The sequence below is a fragment of the Lissotriton vulgaris genome, chromosome 9, assembly GCF_964263255.1.
Source record: "Lissotriton vulgaris chromosome 9, aLisVul1.2, whole genome shotgun sequence".
NCBI lineage: Eukaryota > Metazoa > Chordata > Amphibia > Caudata > Salamandridae > Lissotriton > Lissotriton vulgaris.
Window position 1 is genome coordinate 551091091 of NC_141697.1, and position 21337 is coordinate 551112427.

The window sequence follows — 21337 nt, forward strand, 5'->3', positions numbered from 1 at the left end:
TATCGACCAGAAATTAAATTGGCTTCCAGCCATAGAGTCAAGAAAATTCCACCTTGTAAGAACTACTATGGCCCTTGCAAATTTCTCAAAAAAATTGGGCAGGAGACCGCCGGCAGAGCTCTTAACGATATATAGAGCTAAATGTCAGTCAGTAGCGCTATATGGCGCGGGAGTGTGGGGGTACGCTAACACCAATAACCTACAAGTGGCAGGAAATGCATTTCTCCGATTCCTTCTAGGGATTCCAAAAAGCACATCCACATTTTCCTGTCACATAGAATTGGGAATCTCTTATCTAACGGACCTAGCTAAAATACAGCCTCTCCTCCTTTGGCACCGCATATGGTCGGTGGACAAAAACACATTTACCCAGCAGATTATCTTAGATTGTAAGGCCATGGACTATTCGAACAAAATTGAATGGCTAGCATATATAAAAGGTTTTTTAACTGACCTAGGATTGGAAAAAAATTACCTGGCTCCAACCACAATCCGGTCATTATCTAGGAAGGCATTACAGGCTCCTTCACTTGCCTATCTAGAAGAAATACGGTTAACTAAAGAAACCTCCAAACCATCTGTCCAACACTGCATCGGTGTTGAAACAACTTTTTCAATTCAGCCTTATTTAACCTATGATCTTACTACTTTTGAGAGATTTCTCTTAATACGATTTAGGTTAAATACCTTACATCGTTTGGTTGCTTTTCCAGAAAGATACAACTGGGATTCAGTATTATCTTTATGCCCGTGTGACGAGATCTCAACCCAGGCAACCATTCATACTTTCTTTTTTTGTAAGTATTATAGAGAGCACAGAAATATCTGGCTGACTCCGCTATTAAAACTTGTTGGAATTAGAAGATGTCGCCCGGCCTTGCTATTTCTACAGATGTTGGGCGATGAGAGGATGGCGAAGTGCATTGTCAAGTTTTTGAAATGCATCTTCCGACACCGATTAAACCTGTAAAAAGAGGAAAAATAAATTGCCACATAGTGTCGTGGTATGATAATTCAATAAATCGTGTAAAGAGATAGAGACTTTCCCTTAGAATATTCTATGTATACAAAATTAATGTTCTGATAGCTCAATTAATTGTGTAAGGAGATAGAGACGTTTCCCTAGAAAGTTTTATGTATATATCATGAATTAGTTTTAACATTGTATAAATTATAGAGAAGCAAAATGGTAACTTCCCTCTTTTTTAAAAATCAATACGTTTTTTAAGAAATTGTATTAAATGCTAGTATTTCGTTTTAAACTAGATCATGAAATGTAATCTTTTTTTAATGTAAATGCTTTTATGGTTTTTTATCTGCCAAAAACCGAATAAAGAAATACTTGACTTGACTTGACTCAAACTGTACCTCACTGATGAGATGCAGGTATTCTGAAACTCATTTGTTGTTGCTTGTGTTCTCATTGGAGTTGACCTGCTCTCGCAGATTGAGGTGGAGGAAACCTTGCCTGGCAGTTCAGGCCAGACTTTTCCTACTGGGGTAGAACCAAAACTGATTTGCATATGGCTTGTCTCCATCTGGAGTGTCACAGCGTGCGAAAATAAAGTCTACAAAATTGCATGAGTGATTACAAGTGGGTGATATTAGTTCATGTATTTCTTCAATCACCTTGCTACCCTTTGTGTTGTTGCAGTATATGAGTGGGGCAGGATGGCTAAATGTGGGTCCCTTGCTCACTGTGCCGCAGGACTCAAGCTATACCTCACTGACTATACTGAAGCCAATATGGGACCCGATATGGCAGACTAGGCTGAACTGTTGCTATTGCAACAGGATGAAGGCTGATTTGCTTATAGCTAATCTATCTAGAGTGACATAGTAGGCAAAAAACAATGGTCGAAAATGAGCCAGAGTGATTGACAGTGGCTAAGAATAATTCAAGCACACCTTACATAACTTTGTTCTTATCGCAGTATCAGCTGTAAGTGTGACAGGAATGCCATATCGTGGTTCCCATGCTCACTGTCTCACAGGGTTTAAGCTATACCTAACTGATGAGGATTAAGAAGGTCGAAACCGGTCTGGGTTTGTTTATTTTACCACCTGGAGTTGACCTGGCTGGGCATGGTGGGCTGGATGGTTTCAATTGGAGCAGGAAAGGTACTGATTTGCATATGGTCTCTTATCTAGAGTGGCACAATGTGCAGAAAGTGATGGTTTGATATGGCATGAGTGATTGTCACTGGAATAAAAACATTTACGTGTTTAATTCATGCTTTTTTTCCATCACCTTGTTTTTGTTGCTCTACTACAATTAGTTGACACCAGCTCTTACTGCAGTCTTGACCAAGTCTTAAGGGTGGTAGCCTGCCACTTTGAAAGGAGTATCAGTTCAGGTGGACACCAAACTGCCTAATAGAGTCTAGTACCCATTTGATTAGAAACATGCTAAAATCATGCAGCGCACTTGACTGGAGACTTGTGACAAGAGTTTCCTGAGCAAGAAACCATATTGCATTTGCCTTGGTGATGAAAGGAGGAGCAAGTTGCCATACTTAGCCCCAGGGACCTGTGGCCCTACACCTATCAAACTCTGATTCACTAAGTGGCCTGCAGAGAATCCCCAGCTCTCCAGCCACAAAGACTTTTCTCCCATTTCTGCAAAGGGCATTCCCCAGACCTGTTTCAGTCTTATCAGCGCTTAACCCTGAACACTATCCATATAGTTTATTCTCTCTCAGTACTGCAGGGGTCACTCAAACCTAGGTCCCCATCTCGTACGTACCACACAATCACATAAATCAAGATTTTAAATGTACTGCCATAGATCCGCTATTCATTATGTAATCATAAAGTGGGAATTTAGGGGCATATTATCAAGCCTGTGCGCTAAAATTATCGCCACTTTATCGGCCGAAAACGGCCGATAAAGCGGCGATAATGGGCTTGATAATATGCTCTGTGGAATTCCAATCGAAGCCCATGTTAGATGTCTTCACATCTAACATGTGCTTCGATTGGAATTCCATAGAGCATATTATCAAGCCCATTATCGCCACTTTATCGGCCGTTTTCGGCCGATAAAGTGGCGATAATTTTAGCGCACAGGCTTGATAATATGCCCCTTAGTTATTAAAGTAGTTTTGAGATGACGAGGAACCTACCAAGCATAACATATGTTTTCTAGATACATGTAATAAATACAATAGAACGAACAAGTCTAAACATCTCACATATCACCTGGTACAACTTGAAATTACTGTTTGATATATCAGAAACAAAATCTTATAGTTGTCTGAGCGACTTGATCATGACTCTGTCCATTGGTGTTTTCTCGCTCTCTTGCAGTGGGACCTTGTGTGTGATTTCCGGCGCATGGGACAGATGGCGCAGTCTATATACATGTTTGGCATGCTGGTGGGAGCGGTAGTCTATGGGGCGCTGTCAGACAGGTATACTTCACTGCACTAGGCTCAATGTAAAAATGATGTCTATTGTTGTTCCTTCTGGTATCAGAAATGCTCGACCCTACATTGTCACCTTCAGCCGCCATAGATATTGGCAGCGACAGTAACCAGTTCATGTGGCCACCACAATGATGTTTTCATTCCTAAATGCGCAAGTTTGGAAGTTATTAAAGAGTTGATAGGTATTTTCTATTCAGTGAAAGCATGTACCATTTCATTGAAAATTAAGCATAAAAGTGGTAAAACAAAAGTTAGGAAGATGAGTTTCCCGACATTTGTAACACTTTGCTGCTTTGTGACATTGACAGTAATTACTGTGATGTAAGTTTACATCAATGATATTCAAGTATTACCAGCAGGTGAGTATGCCAAAAAAGAGTTCATCAACCGTGAAATGGTTGCTTGTTGCTTGCAGTTATTACTCTTTTTTAGTGCCAAACCTATACCAAAAATGACGGTTGAAATTGTGTGCAGGACTGTTATTACCGCAACAGTGATTTAACACAATATTTACTGGAATGTTGCACATGAAGGCGTGATTTTGGGTACTGGACAAGATATCAACCCATCACAAACACATAGAAGTATAGCTTAGTAAGTGAGATTCGGGGAGTGTGAATCTCAAATTTCCCAACTGAAAAAGCTATGGACCCCAGGGTGAATTTGGGAGGTGACCAAGGCTCGGGATGGGCTGTTCCACGGAGGAGCAGAGTCAGTATTTATTTGCCTTAGGTGGACCTAAGAGGCCAATTTAGAGTTTTTTTACTCTGTTGCAACGGTGATGGAGTACCCTGTGCACCAAACTCAAGGTTCGCCTGCCCGATTGAGTTGACCATATCACAAGTTTTACGTTGATGAAGTAAAATTTACTCTGTCAAAGTAAGACTTCCTTAGACGGAACGCAGGAGCAGGTGCCAGTGGGAGTAAGCCATCCAATCGTCATCCCATTTAGAAGTGATGGTCAGATGGCTTTTTTCTGTCTTTCACTACCAGTTATAACCTGGCAGAGACAGGAAAAAATAATATCATGCCCACACCATTTGAGAAAACCTGTTGAAAGGGTCATTAGTTGTTTTTTTATTTTTCAAAAACAAACTCTGGCTTTAGGAGTTTGCTTTTGATGAAGAACTATTGAAAAGTTTGACGGTCAACCGTCATGTTTGACAGAGTTATCTGTGAAACTTTTCTTTCATTTTTAGGAACTGCCATGATGGCAATTTCTACCAATGTGTAGAGATGTCAGCAGACTGGTGGATATCTCTAAATTTGGCAGGCAGAGTAAAGGCAGTAAAGTCCTCAGCAACCTTGTCTTCCTTTCCTCGACCTGCTATAATCCTAAATCATCCAAATTTACTACTGCCAACGTTTGTGAATTCTAAAAAGTAGTTAATTTGCAACCATTCAAGGAATGCTTCTATGGGTGCAAATTTGCTACTTTTTTTGTACACCGGTCACTATCAGGCATAATTGTAAAGGCATGGCTCAACGCAGCACAGGAAGCAACGTTGTTACACTGCGTCACCTGAATGGAGCACAACTGCACCGTATCTTGATAGAAATGGTACAGTTCTACTCTCTGCATGAGCTGGTGCACTTTGGGAAGCCTAATGCCAACGCAGGAACCCTTGTGTCATAGTGCAAGGGTGTCTGCGTTATGCTCAGGAATCGGATAGTTTTTGTTCAGGAAGGGGTTACCTTCTGGCACAAAGAATTCCTTGGAGGCTTTTTCCTCTTTGCATCTGCGCCGCAGAATGCAGCACACTTACAAAGAGGAAATAACGAGAAGAAATAAAGATATTTCTCTCTGTTACACCGGTCCCAGGCAGGCACAACATTTTGGCACAAACCCATGTCTATAACTCTTTGTAGATATAGGTTTGCATCAAAATGCAATGGTGGATGCAGAGGAATGCCCATGTACCACACATAGAACATACCCATATGCATATGTACATAATTGCTGGGAGTCTGGACATCTCCACTATCAACATCGTCACAAATATTGTTGAAAATATATAAAAATATATTAGTGAATCATTATTATGCATTTTTATAGAGATAATGAGATTTTGAAAAATGTATTTATAGACATATTTATATAGTGAGTTATCTACTGTGATGGTTAGAATAGTTAGAATTTTGGAATGTGATGGTGGCTATTGAATTCCTACTTTTGCTTTCCTCTTTGGCGACGTAACCACGGGTTCCTCCATGAACAATGTCATCGAGATCTCCAGACTCACTGCGAAAACCAACCAAAAAAATGGTTTTATAGATGGTTGTTCCAGAAATACACAAAAAAACATGAGTTTGAAGTGTACAGTAACAAACCCCTAGTGTGTGAAATACTGTAATATGTGTAAAGAACTTAAACAGTCCCAAAAGTTCAACTCTTGAGAAACCCTTTAGTGTATTGCCCTCATAACTCACAATGCCGACTCAGTAGAAAGCTATACAATATTACTCAATTTTAGACATATATTGAAAACATAAGAATACAAAGAATTTAAAAAACATTGTGTGTTGTATTAAAAAAGAACAGTTTATTACAAATCAATAAAATCAATGTTGTGTAACATCAGTACAGTGCCATACATTCAAATTTGAATTCAGTCTTTGTTAAAAAATGCCGGTACACATATAAAAATAAAAAATCATAAAAATCACAGTTGTTAGGGTTGTCGACGCAGCGTTTCGGTATATAACGATATCCCCTTCATCACGACAAACAATTCTGCGAGAAATTAATTATTATCCCTCTCGTGTGAATTGGAGGTAATTTGATCGTTGTTTCGCAAATGATAGAGACTCTGGTCTAATATTTCCAGTGTAAAATTCCTTTCTGTCAATTTCAGGAACTCAATGATAAGGAGGATGTAGCTGGAGGGGGGGCACCGTATTATAAAGAGTATGTCACCTTAAAGCAGGGTTATATGGCCCTCACTGCAGCATGACTGGATTCTTTTAACTTGCTACCAGCGCTGTGTGTCCTTTAGCAGTGTCTATTTCAATTTGACCTTATTTTTCAAAATCGGCCTCCCTGCTCCCCTCGCAGCTCCTCGCGTTTTCGATCTGAAGGCTGTTTTCTGTAATATGTGGGCATATATGTGTTTTCAGTTTATGGAAAAGGCACGACCGTCGCGGTTAACGGTGATGTTGCGACGTCCTGAATAACCCCGAAAACAGAGAATAAGTCTGAAAGATTGTTTTTAAAGAAATGTAGTACAAAAATATGAGTTTAACCATGCTTTGTAAAGAGTATGTATATAGTGATATGTGTAGGGCAATGTTAAGAATGGATTTTTTACATATTATTTTTGTATGTGTTGGTGGTTGTTGAATGTCTGCTTTTGTTTTCTGTTTTTGCGACATGTCCGCTGGGATCGGTATTACTGACATCAATGCGGTCTCTGGATGCATGGCAAAAAGATAAAATAGGTTTTAGGGATAGTTTTGATAGAAACTCGGCACAAAAGCACGACTTTAGAGAATACTGTAAGAAACCCCTGGGGTGTAAAATACTGTAGTATGTGTGAATATATGTACTTTACAGTTTATTGCAAAGGCATGATCGTCGCAGTTAACAGCACCATTGCGACGTCCGGAATAACTGCAGAAAAAGAAAATAGGTCTGAAAGATACATTTCAAAGAATTTTAGTACACAAACATGAGTTTAACCATGTTTTAAAAAAATTATGTATGTGAGGATAATGTTGAGAATGGATTTTTTTGCATATTATTTTTGGATGTGTTGGTGGTCATTGAATGTCTGTTTTTGTTTACATTTCCACAAACTGTCCGTGGGGATCGGGACATCGTCACAAATATATTAAAAATGTAAAGAAAAAAAGTAATGCTTATTAATCTACTGTAGAAATTATCGGCTTATTAGAAAATATCTCTTATAGAGCCACTTTAGATAGAAAATACAAGTTAAAAACCTTATAAAATCAATTAAAAAACTCATAGGTTACATGGACATTATAGTTGGGAAATAGAATTTGAAAAACCCTAGAAATTCACTGAAAAAAACAAAGGTTACAGAGACGTTGTAGTGAGGATTTAGCATTTAAACAACCTTGGAAATTCAGGGAAAAAATCCAAGGTTACAGGGACATTATAGGCTGACATTTCACTAGTACAAAACCAGGGAAATTCAACAGTTATAGCTAGCTGATCTAACTATCACTCGCACCCCCGCAATGCATTGCATATGGCCTTTCTGGTGACAAGTCAGACTCAGCACTGGAGCTCTTCAAGGATTCTGGAGCTAGGGCCAGATCCTTGGGCCTTGCTGCGTCCTCCCGTACACCACAGTCTGCCTTTCACCCCTTTTGTGGCTACGGAAGGGGCACCCCACTATGTCCGGCCCAGTCTAGCCACCTGTTAACGCAAGCTGCCCAGCCACTAGGGCTACGGCAGCAACTACTGCTTTTTCACGTGGAGTGCCACTAATTAACATCTGCTAGGTGGCAACGTGGGCATCTATGCACATGTTCAGCAGACATTACTGCATGGATAGTTTCCCAGTTCTGTCCTCCAGAACATACTGGTATGAACTTGGTTCGTAGACCCTCCCCGGGTGTTGGTATTGCTAGGGTTTCTATTCTAAGGTACGGAATCTATAACTAACTGTCTCTTTCAGATGAACAAGGTACTTACCTTTAGTAACAATGTATCTGTAAGAGACATAGGTTAGTTATAGATTCCTTACTGCCCCAGCCATCATCCCTGCTCTGAGAACTGACTTCGAGGGATAGGGGCTGCATTACCGGGCCTCAGTTGTGGCGCAACAGTGATCAGTGTCTTTCATGGTTCTGGCATGGAAAGTCGTGTCAAAACTAACGTCAGCATGCAGGGGCAGCGTCAAAGTAGGCACTGCGATGTCATCCCATTGACCACGATGCCAACGAAGGTAGTGGAGTTGACCAACGCCACCTACCAACGCGCAGGGGTACTGCTAAGAAAATATTTCTGTATCCAGTCTGATGTCTGGGTCAAATTCTACCTATGTCTCTTATACATACATCGTTACCAAAGGTAAGTAACTTGTTCTTTCAGATTTGAGTCTTAAAATCCAACTTTACATTTAAGGAGGATTTTAAATTATAATTAATTTCAATCAAAGCATGAAATCACTACCTGCTCCCAATTTAAAAGTTAGCATTTATTAAATGTAATACGATAACCCACTAATAGTCAATGGGACCTATAGGCTCTGCAGTACTGAAAAATGACTTTAGGAGTTTTTCACTACAAGGACATGTAAAACTTAAACCCACATGTCCTACTTTTTAAATACAATGCACCCTGCCATATAAACATTTATGGTTTACCTTAGAAGAGGATTTAAATGCAATGAAAAGGAAGGTATAGGCCTGGCAAAAGATTTAATTCGCCAATGCCAAATTGAAGTTCAAAACAGCACTACAAGCTGCAATGGCAGGCCTGTGACATGTTTTAAAGTTGATGGCACAATGAGTGTTGCAGGCCCACTAGAAGCATGCATTTAATTTATGGGCACTGGGTACACGTAGTACCATATACTAGGGACTTATAAGTAAGTTAAATATGTACATCAGGTGTAGACCAATTTTACTAAGTTTTAGGTAGAGAGCACAAAAACCTTAGCACTGTTTAGAAGTGAAAAAGTGCACACAGTGCTAATGCCACTGCAAACAAATTCAGAAAAACAGGTGGGGGGAAGGCAACATGTTTGGTTGAATACCACACCAAGGATGCCAGATCTAACGCATGCCATTTAATTGCTTTTCTTTAAATTCATTTTGGGTTGCAGTATTTGCTAATGTCTGCTGTATTTTCTGGTTGCTTGCTTTGTTGACATGTTATTATCTCACCCAGTAAGGACTGGGATGAGTAAAACATGCAAGGGGGTAGTGGCCCAGTTATGTGCCAGTAATCTTCATTATTGTAAGTACATCTCTTCCTTGTCATAGTCCTAGATTGCCCTCCCGACCCACCCATTATTTGAGGGGGCAACTAGATAATATAACAGTTGCCGTTTTGACTAAGCATGGTGTGATGAGGTAGTGGTGACAGGCTCTTTCCTCGATATATGCCACAGGCAGGAAGAGGAAGTCAACTGACTTTGTAGTTTTGCTTAATTAAGTAAAACAATTAAGTAGGTGTAGATGTCATCTCATCTAGTAACGACTGTCACAAGGAAGACCTGGACTTAGAGTAATGAATAAGTAACCATGCTATCAGTTAGAGGCACAATGGAGGTAAGACTGTCATTCTAGCACCTCAATGCTCCATACATACTGCGTTGTTCTTAGAAATATAGAATTGGCCCTGGTCTAATGAGCAGGTGTACACATGCTAAGAAAAGAAAATTCAACTTTTCAGTTACAGCAGTGGTTTGCTTGCCAATGGTTTAAAAGCTAGGACGGAAATAGGTGACCTTACCTAACACTTCCTTTTCCAAACCGGCCCTACCTGGCCATGTGAATGAGGACTCTGCCCTATGAGATATCCATGGGCAGGTGATTGCACCCTTTCATAGCTTATGTCAGCAGCAGATGCCGCCCAGGTAATCACTGGCCTAGAGGAATCTAACGCCATATCCCTTGTGGCTGTAGCATTAATGTCATGCTGGGCAGCTTGTCGCTCTTTACCCAAACTCCCCATCCCCCTGATGTTTTTTATTGGTCCCCTTACCCCATAATATTGTCCCCTGCCTTATGTCTAATTACACTCAGAGATTCCTGCAATGTTTCCCATGATCCCTTGCTTGTACCAAAATATGTGGTGGCCTTCACTGCAGCTATTAAAAAATAATCACTACAGTGCCATTTCTGATTTAGGAGCTTCATTTAGTTTGTCTGTTTTTCATTTCATCTCCTTTAAATGGACATTTTTTTAAATTTCTCTTGGAATTCTTTTTTTACCCATATGGATTGATTTTTTAATTGATGTTCATTTGTTACAGGATATTTTATAAGTAATTCAATGGATGTTTTTAAGATACTCCCACAAGTTATTTAGTCCTTGCCAAGGTCAGGACTCTTTTTGTTATTTCTCGTATTTGAATTAATTTAAGGCATCTAAATCATTTTTACATCCATTTACCTTTTTAGTGGACCCCAATACTTGCCCCTTGTTGATGTTGATAAAAAAGGCAATACTTACAATGGTAAACTTGTATACACAAACTAAATATCAGCACTATTATCAAAATTTGACCATTGAAGGAAGTGACCCGATTAGGGTCATGCGGGCCACTTAAGACCTCCTCTAGCCTTCCAAAAATGAAGAGTCGTTGACACAGTAGAGAATACAAACAAATTTGTTTATTCCCAGAATACACTGCAGTGGAGTCCAATCAGACCTGCTTCCTATGATGGCTGAAAAAGGATTGCCCTTTACAAGCATGAAGTTACATTATGTACATTACAAAGTCCGCAATGACCCGCCCACCATGGAAAAACACTGGCAGATGTCGTAATACAATGGACATACATAACCTAAGTTTCGTTTGTGCAGCCTGGTACAAACTATCTACATTTCAAGGTTGTCTGGCCTATCCTTCCCTCTAGATAGGTGGAAGAAGGCCTTCATCTAAGGGGAAAGGCATGCGCTAATGAGCCAACATGGACATTAAAGAAACAAAACTTACCACAGACCATTTCTCGTAAATGAGCAAAATTCAGTCTTGAGTAGGTGAGCAACAGTTTCGATTGCATCAGAACATGGCGTCCTTCTAACTAAAATGGCGGCACAGATGTCAACCGAACTAATGTGACATCTGTATCAACTAATTAGGTCTTACACTTACTACGAAAATTTAATGTATTAGCCATATGAATGCTAACATATTAGATAGCAAAACACATGTGGAATATTAAAACTACGTTTCAATTCTATCAGACCCTCCTTTTAGCATTTATATGCTAAATCATCTTTATTTGTGCTATCAGGTAAGGGTCTTTACAATCCTAGTAAGTAGGAAAACTTTAGCGGATAAATAATAATCTGTCAAATAAGATTACATATACTAATAAAGCATACTGAAAAGGAGTTGCAGCATTAATCATTAACAACACGAGTAACATCAAAAACAGAATCAACAAGGGAGGTATTGGATCCAAAAACTACCTCATCCAACTGCATGAGGGTGTTCAGCTCTTGTTGAAGCAATATTTTAGCATTTGTATCATGAATCAAACTGCTTTTGGGTGTAATATAGGTGGCACACAATGAACAACATAAGGGAAGACACTGTATCAGGGCACAGCAGCAAATTAGAATATTAACGAAATATATCACTTTCTCTAAGATCCAGCCCCAGCCTTCAAACAAGGACCAACTCCAATTGCCACTCTCCATGCCCTTAACATTCTCCAAAATGTCTAAAACTAAATATCGTAGGGGCCCTGCCATCTTGGCTCCAAGCCGTACTTTCTTTGAACGCTTGAATCAGTGTATAGTCACCAGGCTGAATCGTGTGCCCAGGCCCCTTAGGTGCTGGAGGTAGTGCCTTTTGTATCTGTTGGTGGATAGAACATAAGCTTTTAGTAAGTTCATATGATATTTTTTCCATATTCGTGATGCCGACCACATACAGATCTCTTATGACAGCGCATTCTTAGCCAGAATAAAATCAACAGCATACCTTGTTTGTTCTGAATATATGCTCATACTTTCTAACTGAGTGGTGATATCCAGTGAAGCAGCCACCGTTGAATTGGATAACATCTGTAATTTACACCCATAAATACTCTCTAGCACATTCACCTCTGGCTATAACAGTACCACCAATTGTGATAATGGAAGAAACGATGTACCCAAAAGAAATAGCATTGCTATAATTATTAACCTCCAAATCTATAACTCCTTCACAGAATTACTTGGTCAATGTTGGTCAATTCAGGGGCAAACTAAAGACCTTTCTCTTCTCTGGCTACTAAATTTTCCCTCCTGCCGCTCGCAATCCTTAGCGCCGGGACACCCCCGTTGGGGGTAGCCGCGCGCTTAATAAATGTCAATAATAATAATAATAATAATAATGTTCTTTATACCCATTTTATATTAGGTTTGCTATGCCTGCAAGGTACCCCGAGAGGTAACACCATTCCCAAAGCTATGTCCTCTATACCATTGTACATATTAGAATATGTGCCATTGGGTAGAAAACAGAAACCGGGTGTGAATGGAGAGGACCTTGGAAATCCAATGGAGCATACCTAGTGCTCATTCCTTTCATACTAGGGTCATCCTTTTGTCCTAAACATAGAACATTTTTGTTTACTATTTCTACAGAGCAGTTAAGATACAAATAAGTATCCATACTATTTAATTCAGGACAACAAGCAGAATATATTCCTGCTTCTTGAGTAACGGTCAGATCTTGGTAATGCCATCCTGTTAGTGTGATATTCATTTTATTGTAATATAAATCACCACAATATATTTAGGGCACACATCCCGGATATCCTGTACCGCTTGGTTTTTTATAATATAGACAAGGTCCAGGGTATCCCAAACCAAATTAAAATTTTACTTCTACAAAAGTGGGGGCACAAACATATGTGTAATTTACTAGTGCTAGGGGATAAGCTGTCCATAAACTGGTAACAGAATCAGTAGAATAATAAGCTGTGTTTTCCCCAAAGAATTTTCGGTGGTTTCCAGGAAAACATTATAGTGCACAGTGCGCTTCTGACGATCAGAGGGAACCACTTGATACAAGACACATGACAAAATAATCCCAGAACACTCCATTACCCAGAGCAGCCCCCCTCCCCCCAATTGGAACAGTGACATAACTACAACCCAAAAGATCTTTTTCCTGAGCAACCATTAAAAACCAACCCGCCCTGGGCGTAGAACAAAAAGACCTTGTTCGTCTGCTGCAAGAGGGCGACCAAAAAGATAAATTTGTCTACAATTATTTTCACAGATCAAAGTGTCAAAAGAAAAAAAACTACTTAAAATGGAGCCAATAATGGAGAAAGGGCACAAAAACACTAAAAAATAAACAACAACAAAAAAGCACCCCAAGGGAATTACATATGCATGTGGTAACATCCATCTCTGTTTCTCAGACAGGTCAGTCAAACATCCCTCATCATCCAAACGCCCTGCTTTCTCCTGCCACAATGCCAACTCCTTCATGGTTTCTTCACTCTGAATCTCCTTGACATTAGCAAGTGTGTCCTCAAACATCCAATTGTAGGGCATCCACCTAGTAGGACACGCTACAAACATCTTTTTCATCTTTGATCTGGCTTTCTCCTTAGCTGATTTATCTGTAAATGCATTTCCTTTCCCAACATCATCAATAATTGTTTTATGGGCACTGCATTTTACTATTGCCAATTGTTTGGGAAGAGTGAAAGCTGTCAGTAGCCACTCTATCAACGGATCATGTTGAATTTTGGTTGTTTGCGATGTCAAGAATCCTCTCTCTGTCCTGAGGCGTCCAAAATGATGGGCCACCCCCAAGGCATACTGGCTGTCAGTATAAATATTGATAGTCAGTCACTTAACTCACATGCCCACAGGAGAGCCATCAGCTCTGCAGGTTGTGCTGATTTATAAGGTGTGCAGCGTGGTAACAGCATACGCCGCTGTAGTAGTGCCATCTGGCAATTTAAAACAAGAGCCATCAACATAAAGTTCACCTTGTGGGTCAGATAAGGCAACACCAATCAAGCCTACCCATCCCTTCGTCTCTTCATCTGTGCGAAACAAACAATCATGAACATCTGTGTCCTCTTTATTCGAAGGGAGAGGTAGTAACATGGCTGGATTCAGTGTGGCACTGAGGTGAAAACAATGTCAGTTCATATCCAGTCAGACGAGCACTGGTAAGGTACTGTGTCTTTGTTTTATTCAAGAGTACATCCACAGCATGCAGTACCATTACTGTTGGATCATGATTGAGAACAAGCCCTGCGGATTGTCAAATAGAGACCGCCGCAGCCGCCGCAGCACTTAAACAGCTCGAGAGGGCTCTGGCGACAGGGTCATGCGTAGCAGAAAAATAAGCACACAGCCTCTATTTACCTCCAAAGGCTTGTGTTAACACAGAGAGTGTTCCTCCAGCTGCTTCGTGTATGTACAGCACGAAGGGCTTCTTGTAATCCGGTGTGCCAAGCACAGGTGCAGAGCAAAGCGCAACTTGTAATTGCTCACAAGCTTGCTGACATTCATGCATCCAGGGCAAGGGTTCATGCAGATCTTTAGTGGTTAGATAAAGCAAAGGCTGTATTAGTAAAAAGTAAGCAGGTATCCAGTGCGGACAATACGAGGTGATGTCTATGAATACACACACATCCCTTTGAGTCTCAGGAACGGGCATCTTGACAATGGCATCAACTCGTTCAGGTGTTATCCTCCGACCTTTTTTCAACAGCAGGTGACCTAAATAGGTGACCTGCTGTTGACAATATTGGAATTTAGAAAGGGACACTTTATGTCCATTTTTCACCAAATGCATTAACAATTGTACCATGGCATTCCGACAACCCTTTTCGATGTTCGAGGCTTTCAAAATGTCATCCACATATTGCAATAATACATTACCTGTGGGGAGAGAGAGAGAGAGTCCAATTGACCTTTTAAAGCCTGACTATAAATACTAGGACTTTCTGTATACCCCTGAGGAACTCGACAGAATTGGAAGCTTTTTCCAGCTAATGCAAAACCGAATAAATAGCAGCTATCAGAATGAACAGGAATGCTGAAGAAAGCAATCTTCAAATCGATCACAGAGAAATATTTTGCTGAAGAAGGGATCATTGTAAAAAGGACCGTTATATCAGGGACCACAGGAAACTGGGGAATAACTAATTTGTTAACTTCTCGTGAATTGATTATGAATCGGTAAACATCAGAGTGTGTATCAGGGGAATCAACAGGGGCCGTTTTAAGAATAGGAAGAATGTGGCTATTACACACGTTTGCTACTGTCTCCTCCACCACCCTCAACTAAATCAAATCCTGTATAATCCGCATCAGAGCCTGTTAACCAGCTCGCGATATTTTGTATTGAGGAATACGAGGAAGCACAGCATTATCCTTGATCTTGATAGAAACGGGTGGTATCTGTAACAACCCAACATCAGTGTCTCCTGTTGCCCACAAAGAAGATGGGACATCCTGAAACTCAACAGTAAGTGGAGTGTCCTTTGCAAAACACTGTCTTGCACCATCCACATATGGTCCAAAAGTCATATAAACACCATCTAGAGAGCAATTAATAGTAGCACAATACTTCTTTAACAAATCCAATCCTAATAGATTTTTACCACAATTTGATGTCAGTAAAAACTGAGAATATATCATAAAAGGACCAACAATCAAAGCTAAAGGTTTGGAGAGGGGGCTCACAATCAGTACACCTGAAAAACCTACCGAAACATCATTGCGGCCAGACAGGGCGGCCCCAGGGACCAGCAAATGAGAAACAGAGCTATTTATTACACCTCTATCCACCAAAAATGTCTGCGTCAAACCATGTAGGTCTACTGTGGCATAAGGACCACACTGATCTGCAGGAATCTAGACTGGTCCCTTACCCTGTCCCTTGCTGTCCCAGCTATAAAACGTCCCTGTAACTTCCATAATATCATACTCATCGTGGTAATATGTCTGCCTCTGGGATCATCAAAATAATTCTGATTAGACCGACCCGCTGAGGATGCATCCCCTTGAGCCTCATCTCGGTTAGCTGCTCCATGACCCCTTCCAAGCAAGCGCCTACCTCTCGGTACTGCAACCTTCTGTAACAATTCTGGGCACTCACTTCACCAATGTCCCTTTATTTATTTATTTATTTATTTATTTATAGTGTTTTGTATAGCGCGGACAAGACCCGTGGGTATCAGAGCGCTTAACAGGAAGGAATTACATATAAAGATAATAAAAGCAATACTAACAACAAGAGAATAGTGAGGTAGAAGGCAATATACTGTATGGACGCGATTAAATATATATATTCATAATGATTGTGCAATTGTCATTATATGGAGAGCAAGGCTTGGCTTGTGTCATGGTAACAAACCATGCTCGTTGAGGTAGGGTTATAAGGCGATTCAGTGCATATCAAGGATAATAAGTATAAATAAACCAAGTGCGGTAGAAGTTATATATAGTGGTTGTGACATATAGTTAAAGTTCCACATATATGGATAAATAAATCAAGTGAGATAGAAGTTATATAGTATGATTGTGAGATATAGTTCAAATTCACACATATATACGAGGTAGCAGTGATGTGTCAAGCCTCGGCTTGCGCACGTTATCAGTTCATTGTTCGATGATGATCTTCCAGTTTTCCATGGAGAGGGCAGCACTCAGTTAGCGTCATTGATCATCCCGGTGATCCTTAGGTTACTCTAAGTAGGGAAACTTGTTATAAAGAAAGACCCCTGCAAAAGCACACAGAGTGCGCAAAATTCCTCGCCAATGATAATCTGTAACGTATACTTACATCCAGACTCTAGGAACAAAGTGGAAAAGATTTTGATTCTTAAAGCCTTCATCAAATCTATGCAATCTGTCTACCCGCAGGCAGGGATGGTCGTGTCAGGCGATTTAAATATGTTCTTGCTTGAAAAGGACCAGGCCCAAACCATGACCCAAAACAAATGGAATGGCAGATTCATCCCAAGTATCATTACAAATCACCGGAAAAAGGATAAGTTCGGCCAACAGTGTGCATTAATGTTTGCCGAGGTCGGAATGATCCCTTTGAACGGCCGGTTTTCACAAGATCAACCAGCGGCCCCCACTAGAATTGCCAAACAGGCCCAATCAGTGCTGGATTATACCATGGTGGACTTAGAGACCTTGCAAACTATTGTGAGTTTCAAAATCATCCACAAACTGGAGAGCGACCACAGCCTACAAGCCTTCGAATTCAGTGTCCAATACAAAAGGGCCACCGTATGCAAAGCACTGATCGAACCCCCAAGTCTCTACAATCTAAAGAGGCTAGTTTGGAATGGCAACAACATCAAAGAAATAATGATGCACGTGAAAAACGTGCACACTGAAGTGATCGAAGCAGATGCATCCGCCCCCCGGGACAACTGGGAAAATCTGATCACAAATTTAATGGAGAGATTTTCGACTAAAACCCAAATCATTAAAATGAAAACTGGAAAATCACCCCATTTGTGTTTTGGTCCAATATTGCGTAAGAAAAGGTCACTCAATCGAGAAATCAGAAAGCTACATGCAATAGCCAAGACAAAGGGTGAAGATATCGGCAAACAAATATACAGCTTGAGACAAAACTACAAAAAAGAAGTGTGGCTAGAAAAAGCAAAATACCAAAATGACATCTGGCAATCACTACTAGCATCTAGTAAATCTAATAACAACAGGAAATTTTGGGCTGAAATTAATAAAGTGGCAAATGGAGCGGCACAGGTCTTCAACGCTAACATACTTGAGGGCGACTGGATACAACACATCGAGCAAGCCCAAAGGAAAAATATCCCGGCCTGGTGCACTGAACAGCAGACTCCGCTACCAATAAATACCCAAGAAGTGGAGTCACATTCAGATGGAAACTGGATAACGCCATCCCAGGTAGAAACGGTCCTTAAAAACTTGAGGTCCAAAGGCGCCCCTGGCCCAAATGGCCTACCAAACGGTTTGTTCAAACAAGACCAACAGTTTTGGGCAGAATACCTCACTCCACTATATAATGATGTATTTCAAACCGGTAGCATTCCCGAGTCATGGAGAGGTAGCATTTTACATCCTATTTTTAAGGCAGGCACAAGGTCCGACCCAGGGAATTACCGCCTTATTGCACTGATAGATGTCGAGGCCAAAATCTATGCTTCGAATCTTCTGAGGGACCTTGAAGATTGGGTGTGTACGAATAAGATTCTGCCGATCACGCAGACAGGCTTCAGGCCAGGAACCAGTACATCATGCAACCTGCTGGCGCTAAATCTCATGGTGGAAAAAAGTAGGGAAAACTCAGCGAAATTGTACACATGCTTTGTAGACCTCAAAGCAGCGTTCGACACAGTCCCGAGGGAGGCACTATGGCGAAAGATGGCCAACTGGGGATTAACATCAAAGCTGCTGTTGGCCATTATAAACCTATATTCGAATACCTGGGTTAGAATAAAACTAGCCAACGGCGATAGAACGACAGGTAAAATCTTCACCCATGTTGGCCTCAAACAGGGCTGTGTATTGGCACCAACACTCTTTAATATTTTCACAGCAGACCTGGACAAGTGTATTGCGGAAACAGAAAGTGATCCACCAAAGCTAGCCAACCACAAAATCAGGAGCATACAGTACGCAGATGACATCTTACTTTGCAGTCAGACCCCGTTGGGTCTACAACGTTCCATCACAAAGCTCAACGATTACATCTGTGCACAAGGGCTCCAAATTAATTATAAAAAAACGAAGATTGTCTGTTTTGCCTCTCGGCCAGGGAGGAAATCCTTTAAATGGCACATTGCAGGCAACACATTAGAGCAGACCTCCACGTATAAATACTTGGGAGTTGTAGTCGATGCTAGGTGGTCGCTGAAAGATCATCAGTCTTACAGAAAGGCACAAGCTATTAAACTACGCTTCGCCCTAAATTTGCTAAAAAGAAAAATAAATTGTCCATCCAATTCGCACTTGTTGAAGATAATATCTGCAAAATTTCTCCCATCTCTTACGTATGGATCGGAGTTGTACAAGGGAAAAGATGCTAACTTTTTGAACACACAACAATCAGAATTGTTCAAATACATTTTTCAGATCCCGAGGTTCGTATCTCAATCCCAGATCCGATTGGAATTCGGTCTACTAAACCAGCACCAAATCAGACAAGCAGCCATATTAAAAACATGCTGGAAATTAAGAGCTGCTGAAGAGGACACCCTTATGGGCCTTTGCTGGACTGAGATAAACAACCAGAAAAAGACAAAAAAATCATGGAAAATGGTATGGGAGAACGCCGTCTCGAGCCTTAAAATAGAAAAGGCATGGAACACAAATCAATCATTTGTGGCGTTCAAAAAAGAGACTAACGCAGCAGCAAAGCAAATATCATGGACAGCAGACAAAGCTGCCATAGCAAACAAAAAACATGGATGGACTGTGTTGGCCACGTATGGGAAGCTGGAGCCACAACCATATTTAGTCAACCATATATCCCCAGCTGCCCAAAAAATACTTTTAAAATTACGGCTGGGAACCACCTTATTAAAAAATCATACACCTGCATGGAAGCAAACATGGCCGACTCCCGTTTGTAGACTATGTGGGGAAATGGAAGAATCCTTGATGCACATATTGTGTATTTGCCCATGTTTAACAAATTTGAGACGTTATTTTCTACTGCATGTTTTTCAACTTTTTCAAATTAGATCATGTCGCCAGGCCGTCATGCTGGCCCTGAACAGCTCCCAACTGCAGACAGCTTGTAGGGCCGCTAGATTTTGCCAAAAGGCACTTCAGCTAATCATGAACACTGAGGTAAAGGACTGCAAATGTCCGAATCCGACTGTGTGAAGTGCAAGCACAACTGCAAAAACATTATGTACACAGACATTTTAGAAAGTTTTTCTACTTCAATGTATCTTTAGTTGGTATACTTTAATTTTAAAGTACAAGTTGCTTCTTTTATATGAACAATATTGTAAAGGTTTTAATTAACTATATACAATAAAACTTACTTACTTACTTACTCTAAGTAGGGTATTTACTCATCAAGTGGCTCTTCAATTCTCGTTTGAATGTTACTGTATTTTGAATCTTCCGGATGTTTGGAGGGAGTGAGTTCCAGATTCTGGGGGCAGCTCCGGAGAATGCTCTGTTGTAGGTCTTTTTCTTGTGGAAAAAGGCTGGTCGTAATAGCAAATCTTTTGCGCTTCTCGTTGTTCTGTTACCTCCTGAGATCTTAAGTTTCTTGGCTAGGTATCTAGGTGTGTTGTAGTGAACCGCTTTGTGCGTGATACAGGCCATCTTCATTTGAATTCTGGCTTCATAAGGTAGCCAATGTAGTGCTTTCAGGTGAGGGGATATGTGATCGAATTTCTTCGTCCCCGTAATGAGTCTCGCCGCTGCGTTGAGGCAGGCTTTTAGTGGTGCTGTGGATGTTTTTGGCAGGCCCGCCAATGTGGTGCAGCCATATTCGATCCTCGAGATGACTAGTGATTGTATAGCCAGTTTTAGATCTGTCTCAGTGATAAAGGGTTTCAGTTTTCTTAAATAATTCAGGTGGAAGCGGGCGCTCTTGGCCATTGCGTTAATATGGTTTTTCATGTCGAGGTTCTTATCAAGTGTAATTCCTAGTGATTTGGCTGAGTTAACTAGGGACGGGGTGCAGTTTAGCGCAGTCACCAGTTTAGTCCACTCTATAACTTCAGATTGGCTCCTTGTCGGTGAGATTAGCAGGAATTCGGTTTTCTGGGCGTTTAGTTTCAGATGGTTCATTGTTAGCCATCGCAAAGCACTCTTTAGTGTCTTGTTCATTAGGTCAATGTCCTCAAGGGAGGCGATCTTTATGTATAATTGCGTGTCGTCCGCATACATGTGATAGGATACCTGTGATTTTAGAAGGATCTCCGTGAGAGGTTCTACATATAAGTTGAATAGATCTGGGGATAGCGTAGAGCCTTGTGGCACCCCTATTGCGTTGGGGCTCGGGGAAGAGATTGCTTGGTTAACCAGGAATCGCTGAGACCTGTTCTGTAGGAAAGAATTAAACCATTTCAGCACGTTTCCAGACAAACCCATCCTGTTTTGTAGTCTGGTCAAAAGCACTTCGTGTTTTACCGTATCAAATGCTGATGATAGGTCTAGGAGGATCAGTAGGCAAGATTGATTTCGGTCTAGGGCTTGTAGGGCGTCATCGACAATGTGCAGGATCGCAGTTTCGGTACTGTGCCCTGTTCTGAAACCTGATTGG

The 21337-nt window shown here is 40.8% G+C and overlaps 1 protein-coding gene across 1 annotated transcript in view; it reads left to right on the forward strand.

The window, feature by feature from the left end:
- Nucleotides 1–21337, forward strand: part of LOC147691768 (solute carrier family 22 member 6-A-like) — a 407661-nt gene that overhangs the window by 12820 nt on the left and 373504 nt on the right. Inside the window, exon 2 of the mRNA XM_086939479.1 lies at nucleotides 3310–3413. Coding sequence (XP_086795605.1) covers nucleotides 3310–3413 — 104 coding nt within the window. The remainder of the gene's footprint in view (nucleotides 1–3309; nucleotides 3414–21337) is intronic.